We start from the raw sequence: 19,889 nt of genomic DNA, 5'->3' as shown, positions 1-19,889 counted from the left end.
CCACTTTGTTTCATCATTTTGATCCCGATCAAGTTTGCAATAATTGCTCGAGGTTAACATAAATTTGTCTGCCGTTTGCGGAAGTGTAAAAAAAAAGGTTACGTGTAAATGTGCACTCTTATTATAATTCTTGTGGCTGATAGAACACGGTATATTGTTTTGCTGCCAGTACAATTTTACATGCGTGTGCATTTTGTTCTTCTAAATAACATAACAATTTCTGAGCATGGCGGATCTGCATAGCTCGTGTTAATATCACCCATTATATACGCGATGTATGAAGAGAGAGAGAGAAACATAGCGAGCCAAGATTTTAATTAGAGTTTTTGGGGGGTGGGCTGATCCTAAAGTAAGGTTCGCTCTGCAAAAAAAAATATATAGCAAAGCTTGTTAGTTAAGAATATTAATAAAATAAATTATAACTGCACGATAATGAAGCGAGTCGGTGCTTTGCCACGGCCGCGCGCGGGCCTGGCTCTGCAACCAGCCTCGTTGGCTGCCCTTTGCAGACTTTGCCGCTCCCTTAATGAACACAAACAAATAAACCTGGCCGGCGAGTGATTGCTGAAGCACACGCCGCTGCTTGCTTAGCCTCGAGATGCGAGAGCGAGCGATCGCGGTGTCTCTGCGCGCGTGTGCTCGCCTCTAGCAGCACTTGCCCCGACAGTCTGTTTAGACAAGTGAGTGCCGTTTCGAGCTTAATAGGTGCTCGCTGACAGCTCATGCCCCAAAAGCCTATTAAGACTGAAGGGGGGATCTTTGTCGATGTTGAAAAGGGCACATTTCCTGAAACGTCGCCTATTACATATTCACCGTTCAAGGCCACGCTGTTACTGAGCGTGTTGAGCTCCGTGGAGAACGGGGTTCGATTTGTGTCCACGCGCACTCCAGGACGAGCGACCCCTTCACACAATCAGGTTGCCATAGTGATCCGCGGGGCTTCTTATGCGGGCAGCAGAGGACAGAGTTCAGCAATATCCATCATTGCGCGGTACAATCCACACTGACCATGGTGGTGAAGTATGGTCAAGTAAACCCCGCGAGCTGCAGCGGGCATGGGGAGGCCTTCATGCAGCAGTGGATCGATAAAAGGCCAGGATAGAAGTAAACGTAGATTGGCTCTGATCTGCATCTGGCGCGGTGATGATACGTTGTCGTCATTCGCACTGGGGAGACAAAGGTGGCCGGGTGTGCTGCAACGTGCCAACCCCAAATAGGTGCTCGCAGATCAATTCCCCGACCGGCACTGCTTCTCTCTGGGCTGTAGAACAAACATACGTTCGTCCATTTAGAGAGAGCGTGAGAGTGCACACGCACGCACACGCGCCCACACGCGCGCACACGCACGCGCCACAATCATTAGAGAGCGGGCTAGCCAGCTGAGCTCTGGCCCAGCTGCAGGCGACCCGTGGCCTGGCTGGATATCACCAGCGGTGGAGATGGTGGGAGGAGGGCATGGGTCGAGAAGGGAGGAGGGGAGATTATTTATAGGGCGCACGGTCGGAGTGTGGGGCTGTAGTGCAGGGAAGTGCATCTCTCCACAGCTCGCGAGATGTCAGTGAATTAATACAAAATAATGCCGTTAATGGTCCGAGGTTTTATTTATTTTTTCACATTGAGTGCTTTTATTGTTAAGTTGCGTGTGTGTGTGTGTTCAAAATGTCTCGACTATGCAAACGGCCGGGCTCACAACGAGCGTTGGCGTGGCACAACCAATCATCGCACACGCCAATAAACAAAACACGCAGGACGATCGGGATTCACACAGACGGCATCTACTTGCACGTGCTCGTGTCAAGATGCTGTACACGAACGGTGGACGGAGCTACTTTCCCACGCGCTTAAAAAAACCCGAGAGGGATTTTTTTTGTTAATGCAAATTTAACTCCCAACGTCCAGCGCCTTTGCGTGTCTGGCCATGAGCCCCGCTCGATTTTATCTCCGAGAGAAGAGCCGAGAGTGTGCGTAGGACCACTCGGTAAGAGCAGAAACAATTCCAGGTGAAATAATTCGAAGCAGAGGGCAGTGAAATAATTCTACGCTGAAACCTGGAATTTTGATTTTAAGCTTTCGTGACTGCAAGAATTCATATTCTTTGGGTCTTTCGGTAAAGTCACGTGTTCATGTTTTTGTTCTACGTGACTTTACCGAAAGACTCAAAGAATATGAACCTGGAATTATTTGGAAACGGTGCGTTCAGAGTATTTGGTCGCTAAACATTTCCACGTGATAAGCCACTTCGTCGAGCTATTATGTGTGGCCAGGCCCCATCTGAAAAAGCGACATTGCTCAGTGGGCCTCAGCTGATCAAATGAAATAAAGGCGAGGGAGAGGTGGAAATATAGCAGTGGACTGACAGGGGACTGTAATTCAGTGTACGATTGTGCTTCGTCATGACCCGCGTGTGTATCAGAATTATCCGCTGTCGAGAGCAAATCCTCGCTGGAGATGCCTCCTGCCCTGTCATCTCTCCAGGGCGCCTAAAATGCGAAACGACACCGTGAAGCCGCTGTGCTTCGTGAGAAGTCAACCGCAATCGTCCTCTGGATGTACTGGTAACTAAAATGGGAATTGTGGAGTTTTACAACGCTGCCTCCACCACCACCGCCACCGCCGAAATACTGATGAGCACACAGAGGCGCAGGCTGCGATGACTTTGAGAGGCCGCGTGTGTTTTTGCTGCAGAGGCACGGAGGAGGAGGATGAGGAGGGGGGGGCGAGCAAGCGGAGGGAGACGGAGCGATGCGACTGCGAACCCAAGCGCTCGAAAAAACGAGCGGCGAGGCACAGCAGAAATAACAATCCTGAAATGTTTTAATCGCGTGCCAGGTAATGAAACGTGCCTCTGCAGGTGTGAATAATTAACTTTCCATTAGCCTGAATCTACAGAGATAGTGCCTGCGTGCGTGCGCGCGCGCGCGTGCGTTTAATATCACGCAAATCTCGTCCGACAGACTCGCAGCACGCGAACACAGGAGCCCTGCCTTTCCGAACCTCCCTCCATCCGAGGGGTTTGGCCGCGAGATGATCTACTCATCGCCACAGGGCTCGGGCCCTCGGCAGCTCTTGCGAGGAGTTGTGCCACGCTGAGCCCTGTTCAAGCAGCAGCAGCGTCATCAATCCCAGTCTTCCTGGGTCGGCCTCGGCCTCCATACAAAAGAGCATGGATTTTTAAGTCTACGCGTTAAGCTGATTTCTTTTTCGTTTTGGTAACCCCCCCCCCGCCAGCACCTCCTCCTCCCTCCAAGCAGAGGCAAAACTATTGAGTGTGCAAGCGGTGCAACTGCAGCAGGTCCCACGTGCTCGCTGGGCCAGGGCTACCAAGTGCCGGGGGCATCTGCTGGGGATGGTGTCGGTATTCCTGGCAGATGGGTTGTTTGTGAATAAGGGGCGCGCTGGCTGTCAATATCCTCGCAAGCGTGGCCCTCTCAGTCGCAGTGGCGATGAGAGTGCGAGGTGGAGGTGGTGGTTGTGAGCGGTAGTGTAGCGGTTAGCGCTCTGCACTACGAACCTGGCGACCCAAGTTCGATTCCCGTTCACGGCCAACACCAGTGACGATTATCTGAACCAGTCCTGGGCCTCCTCTAGGTCGACTCAACCTCAAATGAGTACCTGGTGCAGTGTGTAAACATCGCCACTGGGGAGACAAAGGCGGTCGGGTGTGGTGCTGGCCACCCACCCCCTCGTGTACCGTTCCGCCTTCATAGGTGCTCGCTAACAGCACTTGCCCCTACAGTCTGTTAAGGCTATACGGGGGATCTTTGTCTTTTTTGTGGTGGTGGTGGTGGAGCGGGAAGAGTGAACACATTGCACGTCTGGCTCCGAAAGGAGACGCCACCGATTCCCTCCCAGCTCACTCACTGCGCAAGGGGCGCTGGGGACGAGTGATGGAGCAGACGCCGGGGGAGCGTTGGACTCTGAATTCGCCAGTTAAATCAACTCTCCCACGTGTCGCCCCAACAGGGGAGGCGATGGGGGGAGCGAGAGAGGCCTGGGCAGCAGGGGTGGGAGGTGGGCAGCTTCCTGGTTCGTTTTATTTTGTGCATGCGCCTACCTCCGGCTGCGTTTACTCGTACGGCCCCTTTATCGATCCGCTGCTGGATGAGGGCCGTTGCTGCCTGGATTCGAATCCAAAATCTCAGCGCAGCCAGCTCTGACCTCTGAGCCACCCGGCCTTCCTAAGAGAAACGTTCTTAAGGGTGGGGGGGGGGGCCTTTCTGCCTCACCGCCTCTGACAGGCTTCGAATTGTGACTCGAGGCGTCACGCTCGTGGAGTTTTGGGTTGTGAGTGTGAGCAGGCGAATGTTAAATGCCCAGATGGCTGCTGAGTTAAAATTGGGCGTCAATTCGTGGCACGAATTAATGTTAAATCACGCAGTCAAGTATTGGCGCACCTCAGTGCACCTCGCACCCCCTTCACTCTCCCCCCCACCCCGCCAGCCCACCCGCTATATTAAATTAAAGGGGCACACAGCAAGAATGTCGTAATTAAATTTCGATTTAAAGCTTTCGTGACTGCAGGGATTCATCTTCTTGGTTCTTTCGGTAAAGTCACGTAGAAGGGAAGTAATAAAATAATAAAAATAAAACATAATAAAACAATTCTCACGACGTTTCGGCCACAACGCAAGCAGCCATCCTCAGGCGAAGAATGAAACATAATATACGCTCCAAGCTTGGGGTGTTTCATTCTTCGCCTGAGGATGGCTGCTTGCGTTGTGGCCGAAACGTCGTGAGAATTGTTTTATTATGTTTTATTTTTATTATTTTATTACTTCCCTTCTACGTGACTTTACCGAAAGAACCAGGAAGAATGTCGTAATTGCCTTGGGGGGTTTTAAGATGCTGATTTCAATTGCGGTAATTGACGGTCGGTGACAACAGTGGCGATTATTTGTGAAGAGGAAGATCGGGGGGGGGGGCAGAGACAATGGAGGGAGTGGTGACGCCTGCACGGGGTTGGGTGTCTCGCTGAACTCCCCTCCCTTGGTCACCATCCTCTCGACCGGGCGCATTTCAACTTTGACGGAGCGTGCATCATCATCGTCGTCGTCGTCGTCGTCATCATCAACTCGTGGCTCATAATCACGCCCGCCCCGAGGAACGAAAGGCCTCGCAAGCATGCTAATGAGACCGCACAGCTCCGTGAATACAACATCACTCTCGACGAAGGTCACAGCTAAAGCGGATTTAAAAAAATAAACATATAAAACTAAAAGCAGCTGAGCCCGCCGATGCGCCCAGCTAAATATTTCAAACGAGCCAAATCGTTTTTCTTACCAAGAGTATTAAGCTAGAGGGATTATCCCCCAATTATTCAATCAAATCATTCTCAATCTACCAAAGGGTGAAGGCGTCCCCTAGGTGCCATGGTGGGGAGGGGGGTTCACATTGACCAGACTTTACCACGCTTGTCAGCGCGTGTTGGTGAAGGGGTGGACAAGTGCAGGGCCGGTTCCCTGACGTGCCACTGATGTTATAGCCGTGGCCAGAAATCCAACTCAAATCGCCGGGTTCACAGTGAGAAATAAAAAAAAAACGGTCTGTAACACACAGAGCGAACTCTACGAATGTCTGAACGGAGGGCCGACTGCTCCTGCTGACCCCCCCCCCCCCCCCCAAGTCTGCCTCCTCCCTCTCGGCACTCCTCGGTGGCGGGGGGGGTTGCCGCCTGTCTGGGTTCGACACCGGACAAGCCCGAAAATTGACATCAGCGTTTCGGGCGGCAGGAATTGATTTGATGGTGTTCGCGTTGCGTTGCACTCCACTGCAGGAACAACTGCAGAGTTGTTGATGGAGCCGGGCTCAGTGAGGTGCCAGCCCTCGGGGGCACGATGGGGGCACGGGGGGAGGGGGCACGGGGTGGGGGGCATGGGGGAGCGCTCACCGCCTTGTAGGTGCGCTTCTGCCCGGCGTGTTTGACCGCTCGCTCGTTGCCCCCGGCCGTCTCCACGTGGATGGAGTAGATGATGTCGTAGAAGTCCTCCACCACGGCCACGCGTCTCAGGCTCGCGCCGTCCGCCACCGTGCCGTCTCCCAGCTGGTCCCGCGGTTGGGGGGGTAGGGGGGGACGCACAAACAAAACACGCAGACCGACGCCAACGTCATCCAATGGTCCACTAACGTCCCACCAACGTCGACAAAAAACCAACGAGTCACGCTGCCGGCGTTCGCTCCTAGGCTCTCCGAAGGGAGGGGACGACTCAGAGGCGCGAGGAGGAGGAGCCACGTACGAGCGTGGAAGGCAGCAGCAGCCGGTGCCAAATTCCCACTCAAGCTCTGCGGTCCTCTGTATTGTAAGATGTTATCGGCCAATTAATGAGTGTCGGAGGAAACCGGAGCACCCGGAGAACACCGTACAGGCGGCAATAACGTGGGGTCAGCATGTTGCCGTGCCGCGTTCTCCTGGCGAGCCAAGGTACGGCTCCTGCTCGGCGCCCACGGGAAGGGAGTTTCACGCCGTCGGCGCGCCACCAACCCTCGCTGCAGCCTCCACCGCGGTGAATCGCAGGCGGCAGCTACGTGCAGCAGCAGCAGCAGGAGCAGCTACGTGCAGCAGCAGCAGCATGAGCAGCAGCAGGAGCGTAGCTACCGCGATGTTGTTGCTATGTACACACGTGGCACCATCTCCATGATTTTTTTTTTATGAATAACTCGTCATACAATGTCAACAGTGAGTGTAACATGGATGGACTCGCCCCCGCCATAGGATTGTGGAATCCCCCACTACTGGCTCAGGGCTGTAAACAGGAGATGAGCACCGCAATATTTTGTTGCGTGGATATTCGGATGGGGGGGGATGCCCCCTTCTCGCAACCCTCGCCCCTCTCCCCCAAACTAAAACCTCCCTACTGCCCCCTGTGGTATGGAGCCCTCTGCTGCAATGAAAAGCCAAGGCGCTTGGTGTCTGCATATTCACGTCATGAAATTCGCCACAGCGAAGTAAAAAGGATGATTCTGTGTGGCGCATTTACATCGTTTTGTGCCAACCTAGGCAGGACCCATGTCGAACGCAGTGGGCCCTTGTCGATAAACGCCCGGCAGTTTACTATCACGGCTTCAAGCAAAACCCGGCCGCTGATGATGTTGATGATGAGACGCGGAATGTGTGGGCTGCGCGGTGGGGTGGACGCGTGTGCCTGGTTGGTGTCTCGAGGTATCCGTGCGTGTACGCCCCCCCCCCTTCCACCAACCTGCCAGCCCACTTTATAAATGAGGGCATTCCGTCAGGCCGCCCGGGTCATGGGGGTCATGTCACCATAGCTCCCCACGCAGCAAGTCAGTGCGGATTTTGCAAACGCGGGGAGCGTATTAGTGGCGTCATAGAAGTACAGTACAACAGTTTTATATATATTTTCGCCGTACGGCCAACCACACGGCTATCACGCTCGGGATGAAATCGCGAGAGAGAAAACAAAGCGCTAATAATTGCGTGGGAAGAAAACCGAATTAAGTTTTTTCTCCGCTTTTATTTAACTCACTGTCTGTTGTTATTGTCGTATCCTCAAATATTGTAACTCAGTTTTTACCCACTTCCCAATGTGGTATCGACTGCAAACTTGGCATACTTATGTCATACTGATGACAATACTATATTCTATAATAAAAAATAATATATATATTTTTTAAACAATCTTTTTTATATGTTATGTTTCGGCTTGGGTCTAATTGTCCACGCTCAACTGACGTTGGCTGTAATTGGCCACGGTCCCTTACGTCGCGGCAAGCTTCGGGGCCACTTCCTGGAGTTGTAGAGTTCTGCCATTACTCGTACGGTACATTTCATTAAAGCGTGTTTTTTAAAAAAAGTATTTTTTAATATTACTTATTTTTAGCAACGTTGATCCGAGCGATGCAAAGTTGATCCGAGTGACGAGCCGATCCAGCGACTGCCTTTAAACTTTCACGGTGAAGAGGAGGATTATTTTTTTACGCTGCGCTGTCATCTCTCCCGCAGAGCATCACGCGTGCGTGGTGGTGGTGGCAACCTGCCTGGGATTTTGTGCCACCAAACACTTCACCACCTCAGCTCCCCATTGGTGATGGAGCGGTTGTGGAGAGAGTGGAGAGTTTCCCATACCTGGGCAGTGTGCTCATGACCAGGTCCGGTTTGACAGCTGAGGTCTCACTCCGAATCAGTCAGGCGGCATTATATTTTCATCAGCTGCGCAATGCTGTGTGGAAACTACCTGGTGTGTGGATCCGCACGAAGCTTCGGATCTTCTCCTTCCCTATGCTTCTGAAACGTTGATCCCTCTAATGGAACATCTGCGCAGGTTAGAAACATTCAGGCTGGTATGCCTACGATCCATCCTAGGTTTAACCAGGCTGGATTGTGTGAGCAGCTCACAAATCCTTGGAAGATCTGGACACATTCCCATCAGTGAGCTCCTCTGGCAGGAAGGCTGCGTTGGCTGGGTCACGTAGACCGCATGCCCAGCCACTGCATGCCCAAGCAGCTTCTGGTTGGCCAAATAGAGGGCGCTAAACGGGCACGACATGGGATGGAGCATAGATGTCCTGATGCGGTACGGGAGAATGTGGAGCTGAGTGGACTTGGCGATGACTGGTACCAGCGGTGTCAGGATCGGCCTCTGTGGAGGAGGCTCGTGAAGGTCGCTGCTGGGCAGTTGGAGGCAGTCGCCCTCCAACAACAACGGAGGGCGGAGGAGCGACGCGGATAAAATACAGCAAGTTGGCACAGTAGGGTACGCAGTTGGTGCATCTACCAGCCATCTCAGTCAGCCAACCCATGGCACCTGGGTCTGTCCCGAGACCTCCTGTCAGCGAGGCCTTCGACACTTCACGTGGCCTGAAAGTGCACCTGGCCTGGCACAGGCGCCGTGGTGACGTCACCGTCACTTAGTGGCGAATGGCGAGCATTGGTTTTGGTGGCAACTACTCGACAACTGCTTTCACGCGCTCGCTCTCGACTGCAAAGGCAAAGATCCCCCGTATAGCCTAGACATACTGTTGGGGTAAGTGCTGTTAGCCAGCACCTATGAAGGCCGGAACGGTACACGAGGGGGTGGGTGAGCAGCACCACGCCCGACCGCCTTTGTCTCCCCAGTGGCGATGTTTATACATCGCACCAGGTATTTATTTGAAGCTGAGTCGACCTAGGGGAGGCCCAGGAACGGTTCGTAGCGCAGCACGATAACCGCTACACCACTGCTCCCCACACTCACAGACACACACACACAGACACACAAACACCCTACACACACACAGACACACACACAGACACGAGCTGCAGTGAATCTGCCACCACGTCTCTCTGTCGGGGCGTCCGCGAATGTCTCCAAACAACAGCCGCCCTCTCTCCGTCACGACAATTCGCTTTCGGCCTCGTGCTTAGCTTCTCATCGCTACCGCCATCACGACCGCCATCGTCATGACCTCCGTCACTCACGCACATCCCTATCCCGCGGAATCGCGGAAATCTATGAGCCTCTGAAGGCAAATAAACACATAAAGGGCATTCCTATGATTTCATGTATTTATCATCATCATTATTTCCAGTGTTTTCCCCTCCACGGTGTCATCCGCGTGACAGGCGTTGGTTGTCACGCGCGTGCCAGCTGCTCTAAGATGGATGTCAAATTCCCAGCGCTGTCACGATTACAGGACTGTCGTCATCATCATCATTATTAATATTCCGCTTTGTTCACCCACGAAAGCCTGAGTCTCAGGAGCCCTTCTCAGGAGCGTCCTGCCAAGTGTCGCAGTTGGGAGGCGAGGGGTGGGGTGGAGTGTGGGGAATTGCTCTACGCTTTTAGTATTTTTGCCGAGTAATTGAACGATTTTTCTTTTAGGGCAAAATTTTGGGCAGTGACGCCAGCAACGCACGACCGACTCTTCTTCGAACGACGTCGCGTTATCTTGCACGCCCGCCGTGAACGAGACGGTTTCGTGGCATTCACGGTGAACACACCCGCGCATTAACCAGGTTCGAACCGCTCGCGAAAAGCGGCGATTGTTTCGTTTCACAGCGTTAATCGTCAGAGCGGGCAGGCCATTGTGAACTGGTGTCATGCCCCAGATTAAGAGAGAGAAAATGCACCTCCCGCCCACCCATCCCGGGACAATCTCCTCCGTATCCCCTTGGTGCGTGGGGGCCCCCTCCGGCTCGTGGGGCCCGCGCAGTTGCACCGCCTGCACAAGCGGCGGCTGCGCTGTCGCTCCCCCGCCCCGCCACTACCCAGCGCCCCCACCACAAACCGAACCGCCTCCCCAAATCTCTCCCTCCCTCTCCCGTCTCCATTCCTCGCTCCCTCCTCTCTCTCTCCCTCCCACTCTCTCCCTACTCCACATATTTTTATTATTTGGCCCTGAAGGGATCACGGGATGGGGGGGGGTGAGAGGGTGACGGGGGGGGGTGTTGTGATGCACAGTGCACTGCACCTACAGCCCCCATCATCCATCCCTCACCCTCCCTCCCCCACCCCCATCCCGTATCTCTCTCCCCATGCGGGATGCTCCAACCCTCATCCCCAGCATCACCCAAAGCTATCTCCTCCCTCTGCTGTGCCTCTCTCACCCTCCCCCTCCCGCCCTCCCACTGGCAGGGTTGAGTCCTTGGGAGAAGTCGAGGGGGAGAGGAGGGGGAGGAGGGGAGGGGAATGGAGGTGTGGGTTTGAGAGCTCCCGAATCTCGCTCCATCAAAGGGAATCGCATCCCCCCCCCCCCGCGCGGCGCGAGGGGCCGCGTTTGATGCGCGCGACCGAGAACTCGCCCGGCCCACGCGCACACAGCCGTCATCACTGCCGGGATGGAGATGCTGCTGCTGCTGCTGATGATGCTGCTGATGCTGCTGCTGATGATGAATCCCTATACGACAAACACAGTCACGGTCGTCGTGGTGATGGTGATGATGGTGATGATGGTGATGGTGGTGATGATGATGGTGATGATGGTGATGGTGTTGATGATGGTGATGATGGTGGTGATGGTGGTGATGATGATGATGGTGGTGATGGTGATGATGGTGATGATGATGGTGATGATAGTCATCGCTTCACCTGTATCCGGCCAGGTGGCTGAGTGGTGGATGGAGCGAGCGGTTCGCAATCGGGGGTTGGTCGTTGACTCGGCCCATCCGGCCTCCGGGGCGGATAAATTGAGTACCGCCTTGTGGGGAAGTCAACAACGAGCGAGGTTGACTCATCACCGTCAGAGTAATGTGGAATTTCCACAACTGGCTCAGGGCTTGGTTTGTGTGAAGTCGGTGCCCAGGACCGAGTCAGACGTCACATACCACGGATATTTCCTGTGGCCACCGAGGTTGCAACTCAGGCAGGCTGTGATGGCACGCCGCGCGTTCGACTGCGCTACCACCACTCCATCGCCCGCATCCCTGGTTATTCAGAGATATATCATCATCGATGAGCCATGATCCACCCTCTGCTGGATGATGAAGGCCTCGCCAAAGCGCCGCCGCCACCGCTCACGATCCTGCGATGTAACGATCCAGCCGGTGCTTGCGCACGACGAGGCGATGTCGTCTCCCTCCATCTCTACGGCAGGAAGGGAGGGCGTCCTCTCTCGGAAGCGTTCCATTCCTTGGTCGCCGTTCCGTTATTCGTCTCGACCATCGCCCAACTCGAGCTGAGACGCGTTCTGCCCGCGCCGTGTAACCGCCTACCCCGGCGTCGTTGAATCCTGAACATTCTTGGCGAAACCCCCATTTATTTTGTCCGTCGCCCGCCAACCTTACTCGAGTGTTTAATTTGCATCATAGGCGATGTGACGACGTGTTTGTGTGGTTTTTTGTTTCCGTGCGTGGGGAGCGGTGGCGCAGTGGTCAGCGCGATGCGCTATGGACCCGGCGCCCCGAGTTCGATTCCCGCTCACGGCCAACATCGGTGAGGATTACCTGAACCGATCCTGGGCTTACCCTCGGTCAACTCGGCGTCAAATGAGTACCTGGTGCGGTCTGTAAACATCGCCATTAGGGAGACAAAGGCGGCCGAACGTGACGCTGGCCACCTAACCCTTCGTGTGCCGTACTGGCCTTCATAGGTGTTCGCTAACAGCACTTTCCCCAAGAGCCTGTTAAGGCTACACGGGGGATCTTTCTTGACGTGCGTATCATTCTCAGCTGGCCCCGTGCAGCTGGTGTGCAAGTTGGGTGCGTTGTGGCTTTGTGTCCGGCCAGACCTGCTGGCTACTCTACGACACAATACAGGACACATCTCCTTCTCATATCTGTCTCGCCACATACAGATTTTATTTTTAAAAAGCTATTTCTGAGCACATCCCATCCGCCACACGACCTTCCGCAGGTAAATGATTTGTTTGTTTTTGTGTTCCCCAGCAGCATTGACGTAGCACGAGCGAAACGTCTGGACCGGTGTCGGGCTGTTAGTGTCTCGTCAGCGGAGTGTGGCTGACGAGCACAATGAAGAGCACAATGAAGAGCACAATGAAGAGCACAATGAAGAGCACAATGAAGAGCACAATGAAGAGCACAATGAAGAGCACAATGAAGAGCACAATGAAGAGCACAATGCTCGTGCTCACTGCCGCGGCAGAGCGGCCGCGACTTCACGTGGCCCACATGTGTCGTTTGGTTGAATCACGCTCGCTGAGCACACGAGCCAAAGGACCCAAGGGGGCAAGCGGCCAGCAACTAACAGCACGCTCGTCGAAGTTGTAGTAGATAAGAGAGTGTAACCAGTGCCGGATTAAGCTAGTGCGGGGCCTGTAGCATATTACGTTATAAATGGGCCCTAAATAAAAAAATAAAAAACATGTAAATATTAAAAATAAATTTTTAGCTTGCACAGTAAAGTAATTGTATTGTTTTTATTTGCTATACAGCCAGATAATACGACAAATCGCTAACCTTAAACACCAGTCGTTCATAGAAGTTGAAGACAATATAGTACTATAGTAATAGAGCAAGTGCAGAATCACTTAACCGTAATTGATAGCTTGAAAGCGTTTAGCGCGGGGCCCTTGAAAGTGCGGGGCCCGTAGCTACTACATATGTAGCTACTTGTGCTACTAGAATCTTCCGGCACTGAGTGTAACGCATGAGCAAGGTTATTGTTGCACAAGTTTGGGCAAAGAAACGATGGAAAGGGATTCCCTAGTGGAGCGGTAGACACGGGGAAGCGGAAAGAGGAGTAACGTGACCTACAGTGTGGTGAGTGGGTGGGTGAGTGTGTTGTTGAGGTCTGCAATGTGGTGAGTAGGTGGGTGGGTGTGTTGTTATGATCTGCAGTGTGGTGAGTGGGTGAGTGTGTTGTTCTGACCTGCAGTGTGGTGAGTGGGTGAGTGTGTTGTTGTGGTCTGTAGTGTGGTGAGTGGGTGGGTGAGTGTGGTGTTGAGGTCTGCAGTGTGGTGAGTGGGTGAGTAGGTTGTTGTGACCTGCAGTGTGGTGAGTGTGTTGTTGTGACCTGCAGTGTGGTGAGCGAGTGGGTGAGTGAGTTGTTGTGACCTGCAGTGTGGTGAGTGGGTGGGTGAATGTGTTGTTGTGACCTGGAGTGTGGTGAGTGGGTGAGCGAGTTGTTGTGACCTGCAGTGTGGTGAGTGGGTGAGTGTGTTGTTGTGACCTGCAGTGTGGTGAGTGGGTGGGTGAGTGTGTTGGTTGAACGCAGTCTGGTGGATGAGACGACACAGTGAGTGTCTGGCAGAGACCCGAGTCCTCAACACGGGTGGAGGAATGAACGAGTGAAGTTCACGGGAACGGGAACCGTGGCAGTGGTAGCGATAGAAGAGTGATCAGGAGGCGACTGACCGCCAGTGAGCCGATGTACTGGAGTGAATCAGTGAGTGCTGGATCACAAACTACCCTGACGTATTTACGTTGAATTCCTGGTTTACGTTTAAAGTAACGCGAAGCACGTGTGGAGTGGTGGCGCAGTGGTTAGCGACAATGGCGGAAGCCAGGATTTTCAGGTAGGGGGGGCAACTCCTCCAGAAATGAAAAATGATAGAGGAGTTGTTAGTAAGTAAGGAGTTGTTAGTAAGTAAGGACTTGTCCCTAAGCTTTTTATTCGACGCGTGTGTGGCGATGGCGCAGCCATCGATCGAGGGTCGAATTCGAACCGCGTCGTGTGATCGGCATCGCGCTCGCTGAAGGTGTTGATGCCTTCAGGGAAGTCGTGTCCTGTAGCCGCGACTGCGCACAATTCTGTGAGTCACTTATAACCGCTTTGCCGTTACTTGTTGCCAATTATGGACTCAGACTATTGTTCTCTCATCTCATAGAGTCACTGGCACACAATAATAATATGCTACACAGTGGCAGTGGGGGTCGCAAAATGCCGATTTATTACTAATAAACCCCAATGATCCGATCGAAATTAGGGATTTCGATCGGATCATTGGAGGGGCACCTGCCCCCCCCCCCCCCCCCACTGGCTCCGCCAATGGAACTTAGCGCAGTGCACTGTGAACCCCACGCGAACCGAGTTCCATTCCCAATCACGGCCAACATCAGTGACGAGTTATAACTGAATCGATCATGCCCACCTCACCCCTCCAATCCCTCTTTCCTTCAGCAGACCACAATGACCAAGGATCACCCCCCTCCCCCCCACCATCATCGACACGGCGTTGGTGAGGCCTTCAGCCAGCAGTGGATTGGCAATTTGCTGTAGATAACGATCGAGATGGCATCGTAAACAGTCACTGATGCCACCACCACCACCACTCGCTGGCAATGCATTGGACACTCTGCCAGATGCGGCAGCTGCTGCACACGAGACACGCAGCGACCTCCAGGTTCCGTCATGAGAGCCAAGGGCTGCGCACATTCACACAAAATGTGTTCATTATTAACGTCGCGTCGCCGGCTAACGATCCTCGCTTTCAAATGAGGGAATTCCTAGCCTTGAGTCCCATCACCGAACTCTCAAGGGACCCGGCATGAGTTCTAACCGTGGGATTCATTGATCAATACGTCGCGACAGATTCGCTAAGCTCGCGGGACAAGCATAGGATCCCGCGCGTGACAATTGGCGATTTTCGGTGCGTGCACGCCGAGCGTAATGGGTCCAACAATGGATGTCAGTGACACGCGAACCCATTACACAACCCATTGAATGGTCGCCGGCGTAAGGCACTACCACTGCAATCTTAAATCTTTGTATCCTGGATTCCTGAACACACCCTATGAATATGTTTATTAAACATTACGCGCGGACATAAATAAAAAGGTGAGATGTAGGCGGCGTGCCGCAACAATTCTCGGCGCAACTTCAATGCGGCACTGGGTCCACTCGGCCGAGTTGGCTTACAGGGCGGCGCAGTGGTGACACCGAGAGGTTCGATTCCTGACTCGGGCACCTTTCGACGTGGAGTTTGTATATCCTCCCCTCGGTTCCGCACGAGGTTACCTCCCATTGGTAATTACAAAAAAAAATTCGAATCAATGATGAAGGTCAAACATTGCGTTGCAGGACCCAATTTAAACACAAAAAAACCCCAACGAGTGTTGAAACTTAGCGTGGCTTTCCCAGGCCATGGTCGTTCTAATCCTCGCGCTCGCGAGCTGATGACGGGGGAAGAGGTGACCACCACCAGGGCAGCAGCGGGAGGAGAGAGCACGAGGAGGTCCGAGCGCCATCCCTCGGCCTCTCCGAGAACTCCACGTGGCCATCGCCGGCGTCGCGTCGCGCTGCGTCTCCGCCAGCGCGGACTGTGCTGGGGGGAGGGCTCCCCCGCTCCTCACTCGCTCGGAGGAGCTTTGTTCTCCCCCCCCCCCCCGAGCTCCCATCGATCGGACGCCGCAGTCCAAAATCTCCGCCGTGCCCTTGGCACATTTCGTCTCATCGCTCCAATTAGCGCGACGTCCACAACGCTCAGGACGCCGTCTCGCCGCAGAGTGGCTGGACCCTGAGCGGAAAGGAGCCGTGCAGCTAATCGGATTCCTCCAGTCTCAACACAGAGTTTGAGTCTGACGACTGCAATCACGTGCACGTGCTATGAGGGCCATTGCCCGGAACGTCGCCTGGTATGTTACTTTTTTACTTGTAAAGCGCACACACACAGCGTTATTGACGAATGCGTTACGTTATAATGTCGACATAAAATAGCGACGAGATGCCACGGCCAAGGGAGCGAAACAGTGGAGATGGAGCGATCAAATCGGCTCGTGTGCGGGTGCTTGGTTGGTTCGTTACATTGCAGGATCGCGAGAGATGGGGGCGAACATTCGACCGATGGCAATGGCGAGGACGTTCTGTCGTCTCGGACTGCCAAGGGCAGTCTGCAAACGGCCTTCCCCCAGACGTCCGCGCCGTCGACCCCCTTGCCGCTATTCCAGCCGAGACTCCAGACCGCGCTCTTCCATCTCTGTCTACGGACGTCTCATTTCTCCAAGCGCTCCGCCACCATTCCTTCCCCGTGCATGTCCTGTATGTTGGACTTCTTTCGCGCCGTACGTAGCCGAAGCGTGCCAATCGGAGGCGTATCGCCGCACCGCCGCTTGTCTGCCATCGCAATGCGCGCAGAGTCTGCGGGGAAACTTCGCCTTGCGACTTCGCCACCTCGCAAATCTGTCGCTGTGAATCGGGCGCAAAGAAACTGAACTTTGCGGTTCAGTGATTCTGCACTTACTCTATTACTATAGTACTATACTGCCTTCAACTTTGATGAACGACTGGGTGTTTAAGGTTAGCGATTTGTCATATTATCTGGCTGTATAGCAAATGAATAAATACAATTGCTTTACGATGCAAGTTAAATATGTACGTGTTTTAATATTTACGTGTTTTTTTTTATTTAGGGCCCCTTTGTAAAATATGCTACAGGCCCCGCACTCGCTTCATCCGGCACTGGGCCCGTGAATAGTTATCACTACAATGATTATATAACTGTGTAGCAACAGGGCAATTATTACATTCTGTCGTCGCAGGGAGGCGACGCCTTGCGGGAGGAGCTGATGGAGTAGCGATGACGTTCATCGAGAGACCCCGAGGCACGGGAGGAAGGGGACAGCAGGTGGAGGCTTCAGGGACCGAACCGTGAAATTTCATTTTCACAGCGCGTCACGTGGACTCGTGCGGGGGAGCGGTGGAGCGGTGGTTAGCGCGCCGCCGCGCCGCTGTGCGAGCCCGGCACACCAAAGTTCGTCACGTGTGTCCGTATGCATGTATGTTGAACTTCGCGTAACTCAGTACGTAGCCAACCGTGCTTATCGGAGGTGCTGGGGGAGGACAACAAACTGAACACAGAAAGCAGTCAAGGCCAGTGATATCGGAACCCGGTCCAGGAGGGACACCCACCACCTCCCTTCACCAATCGTCAACTGACCAGCGTGGGGAATTGTGGCCAAGTGGCAAGATGTTGTAGGCGTGGGGGCTGGGGAGGTGTGGGCCGAGGGATGACAGGTGATGCTGAGTGCCACCCTCTCGTTTATCTGATTAATTTTCCCAGGGTTCTTAGTTTTCCTCCCGAATGCTCGTTCATTGAATTGGCCGCACAACCCAATGTAGCAGGGCCCTCGTTAATACTCAGTGAGTCTCTCAATTGCAAGTACTGTATTTATCATTATTGAAGAAAAAAAACATATTGGTAGCTACGCTGCACGGGGCCCATAATCCAGAACCGTGAATGCAGCAGCGAGAGTTGGTGGATCACACACAGACAGGCACACACACAGACACACACAGACACACACACAGACAGACACACACACACACACACAGACAGACACACACACACAGACACACACACAGACAAAGATCCCCTGTATAGCCTTAACAGACTGTAGGGGCAAGTGGTGTTAGCGAGCACCTATGAAGGCCAGAACGGTACACGAGGGGGTGGGTGGGCCAGCACCACGCCCGACCGCCTTTGTCTCCCTAGTGGCAATGTTTACACACCGCACCAGGTACTCATTTGAGGCTGAGTCGACCTAGGGGAGGCCCGGGACCGGTTCAGATAATCGTCACTGGTGTTGGCCGTGAGCGGGAATCGAACCCGTGTCGCTGGGTTCATAGTGCAGCGCGCTAACCGCTACACTACCGCTCCCCACCACACACACAGACAGACACACACACACAGACAGACACACACACAGACACACACAGACACACACAGTCACACACACAGACAGACACACACACACAGTCACACACACAGACAGACACACATACACAGACACACACACAGACACACACAGACACACACACACAGACACACAGACACACACACACAGACACACACACAGACAGACGTTGTGAAACTCCCTTCCCGTGGGCGTTGAGGAGGTGCCATGCCCTGGGGTCGCCAGGAGAAAGCAGGACAGCAAATCGACTAATATCCATCTGTTTCCATCTGTACAGGGAGTAGACAATTTCTCCCCCGTGCGCGCGGGGGTTTCCCCGGGTGCTCCGGTTTCCTGCCACGCGTATAATAATAATACTAATACACGTTCATCGTTAATTGGCGGAACACGTCTTATAATAACAATCCAATGTGGCGGCGCGAACGTCCTGACAAAAAAAAAGAACGGCCCTTGGACTCGGTGTGGCCTTCCTGGATAAATCAGTGCTCGTCAATGACTTGCGCGATTGCGCTTAAAACAAGAATCTGTCTCGATTTAAGTCGAGCGGTGGCGCCTCTTGATGAGCGTCCGTCAAGCACTTTGTCTGCACGTCATTGGCCATTGCCTAATTGGGTGTCGCGCAGCTCGTGGATGTATCAGTGAAGCGCTCTGTAAGTAGGCGGTGGCTTTTATTTATACTGCGCCGAGATGTCCCGTCGGGTATCCTGCTCCTGTCCATTGTGGACTTTATTAAGCAGTAATATTATAAACCCGCCAAGACGTGAAATTCACTCCGACGAAGATTCATATTAAGGGAGCATTGCGATTTAAGCGAGCCAGTAGTCATACCGTTAACATCTCACCACCGTGGGTGCCATGGTGGTGAGATGTTCACTTCCTCGCCTGGTATGCAGGAAGTCGTGGGTTCGATCCCGACCCTGACGCCTGCTGTGTATTTGGACTTTGCGTGTCTCTCTCCCCGAGGCCGCGTGGACCTTTCCTCCGGTTTCCCCCTCCACATTTATAATCAACATCACGTGTTTAGAGGATTTGGCTGCTGCTATCAATTTCTACATAAGACACTTCGTTGACTTATCATTTGTGGCCAGGTCACTTCTGAAAGAGAGCCACATATCTGAGTGAGCCTCACCTGGTAAAATAGAGTTGATAGTTTTTATTTAAGTAACTTCTAGTTGGCGAGAACACGCACAATGCCAGCTCATCCGCAAAGGCTCGTTTTCGGGAGGGCCCTGCTACACTGGGACGTGTAGCCAATACCATAGAGGAGTTTAGCTTCGCGTTAGAGGAAACTGATGAGGCCGGATAAACACCAGCAGGGCGCTGTCCGCGAGGGGATAGCACTCGGCACTGATACTTCCAGTTGCACGCCTAAAGCACGTGGAAAGCCCCGTTAAACTCGTCACCCATCCAAGCACGAACCAGGCTCAAACTTTGCTTTGCTTCCAATAAGTGGTGCAAAAGCAACTCCTGAGTCTGCGTGCGTAAACGAATGACTGTGATGATGGTGATGGTGGTGTTTAACACATAGTCTGTAAGGCCAATACCCAATTAAGACTCAAACATATTTAATTGTAGCGGGTTAAATCAGAAATATGAAGGGCACGCACGCTCTTAGCTTTGACAGGACCTGCAGTTCGCGTAACTTAGAACTCACGTGGTGTGTGCTCGTCGTTTTGTAAGTATCAAAGGTCTCCGTGTGGGGCTGTTTACAAACAGATCCATTCAACCCGCAGCGCAGTGTTGACAGAGCCACTGCGCTTGTGCCAGGCCAGGTGCACTCCGAGGCCCACGTGACGTGCTCAAGGCTCCCTGGGAGGAGGCCACGCCTTCACAGACTGTAGGGGCAAGTGCTGCTAGCGAGTAGCCC

General features: G+C 53.4%; 1 protein-coding gene across 1 annotated transcript in view; it reads right to left on the bottom strand.

The window, feature by feature from the left end:
- The window catches only part of LOC144719153 (nucleolar protein 4-like), a 141,116-nt gene that overhangs the window by 101,787 nt on the left and 19,440 nt on the right, over nt 1-19,889 (bottom strand). The window contains exon 2 of the mRNA XM_078595026.1: nt 5,888-6,040. Coding sequence (XP_078451152.1) covers nt 5,888-6,040 — 153 coding nt within the window. The remainder of the gene's footprint in view (nt 1-5,887; nt 6,041-19,889) is intronic.

This window comes from Lampetra planeri, chromosome 5, assembly GCF_965212315.1.
Source record: "Lampetra planeri chromosome 5, kcLamPlan1.2.h2, whole genome shotgun sequence".
Taxonomy (NCBI): domain Eukaryota; kingdom Metazoa; phylum Chordata; class Hyperoartia; order Petromyzontiformes; family Petromyzontidae; genus Lampetra; species Lampetra planeri.
Note: the sequence above shows the minus strand (reverse complement) of the source record. Positions and strands in the feature narration are given on the sequence as shown.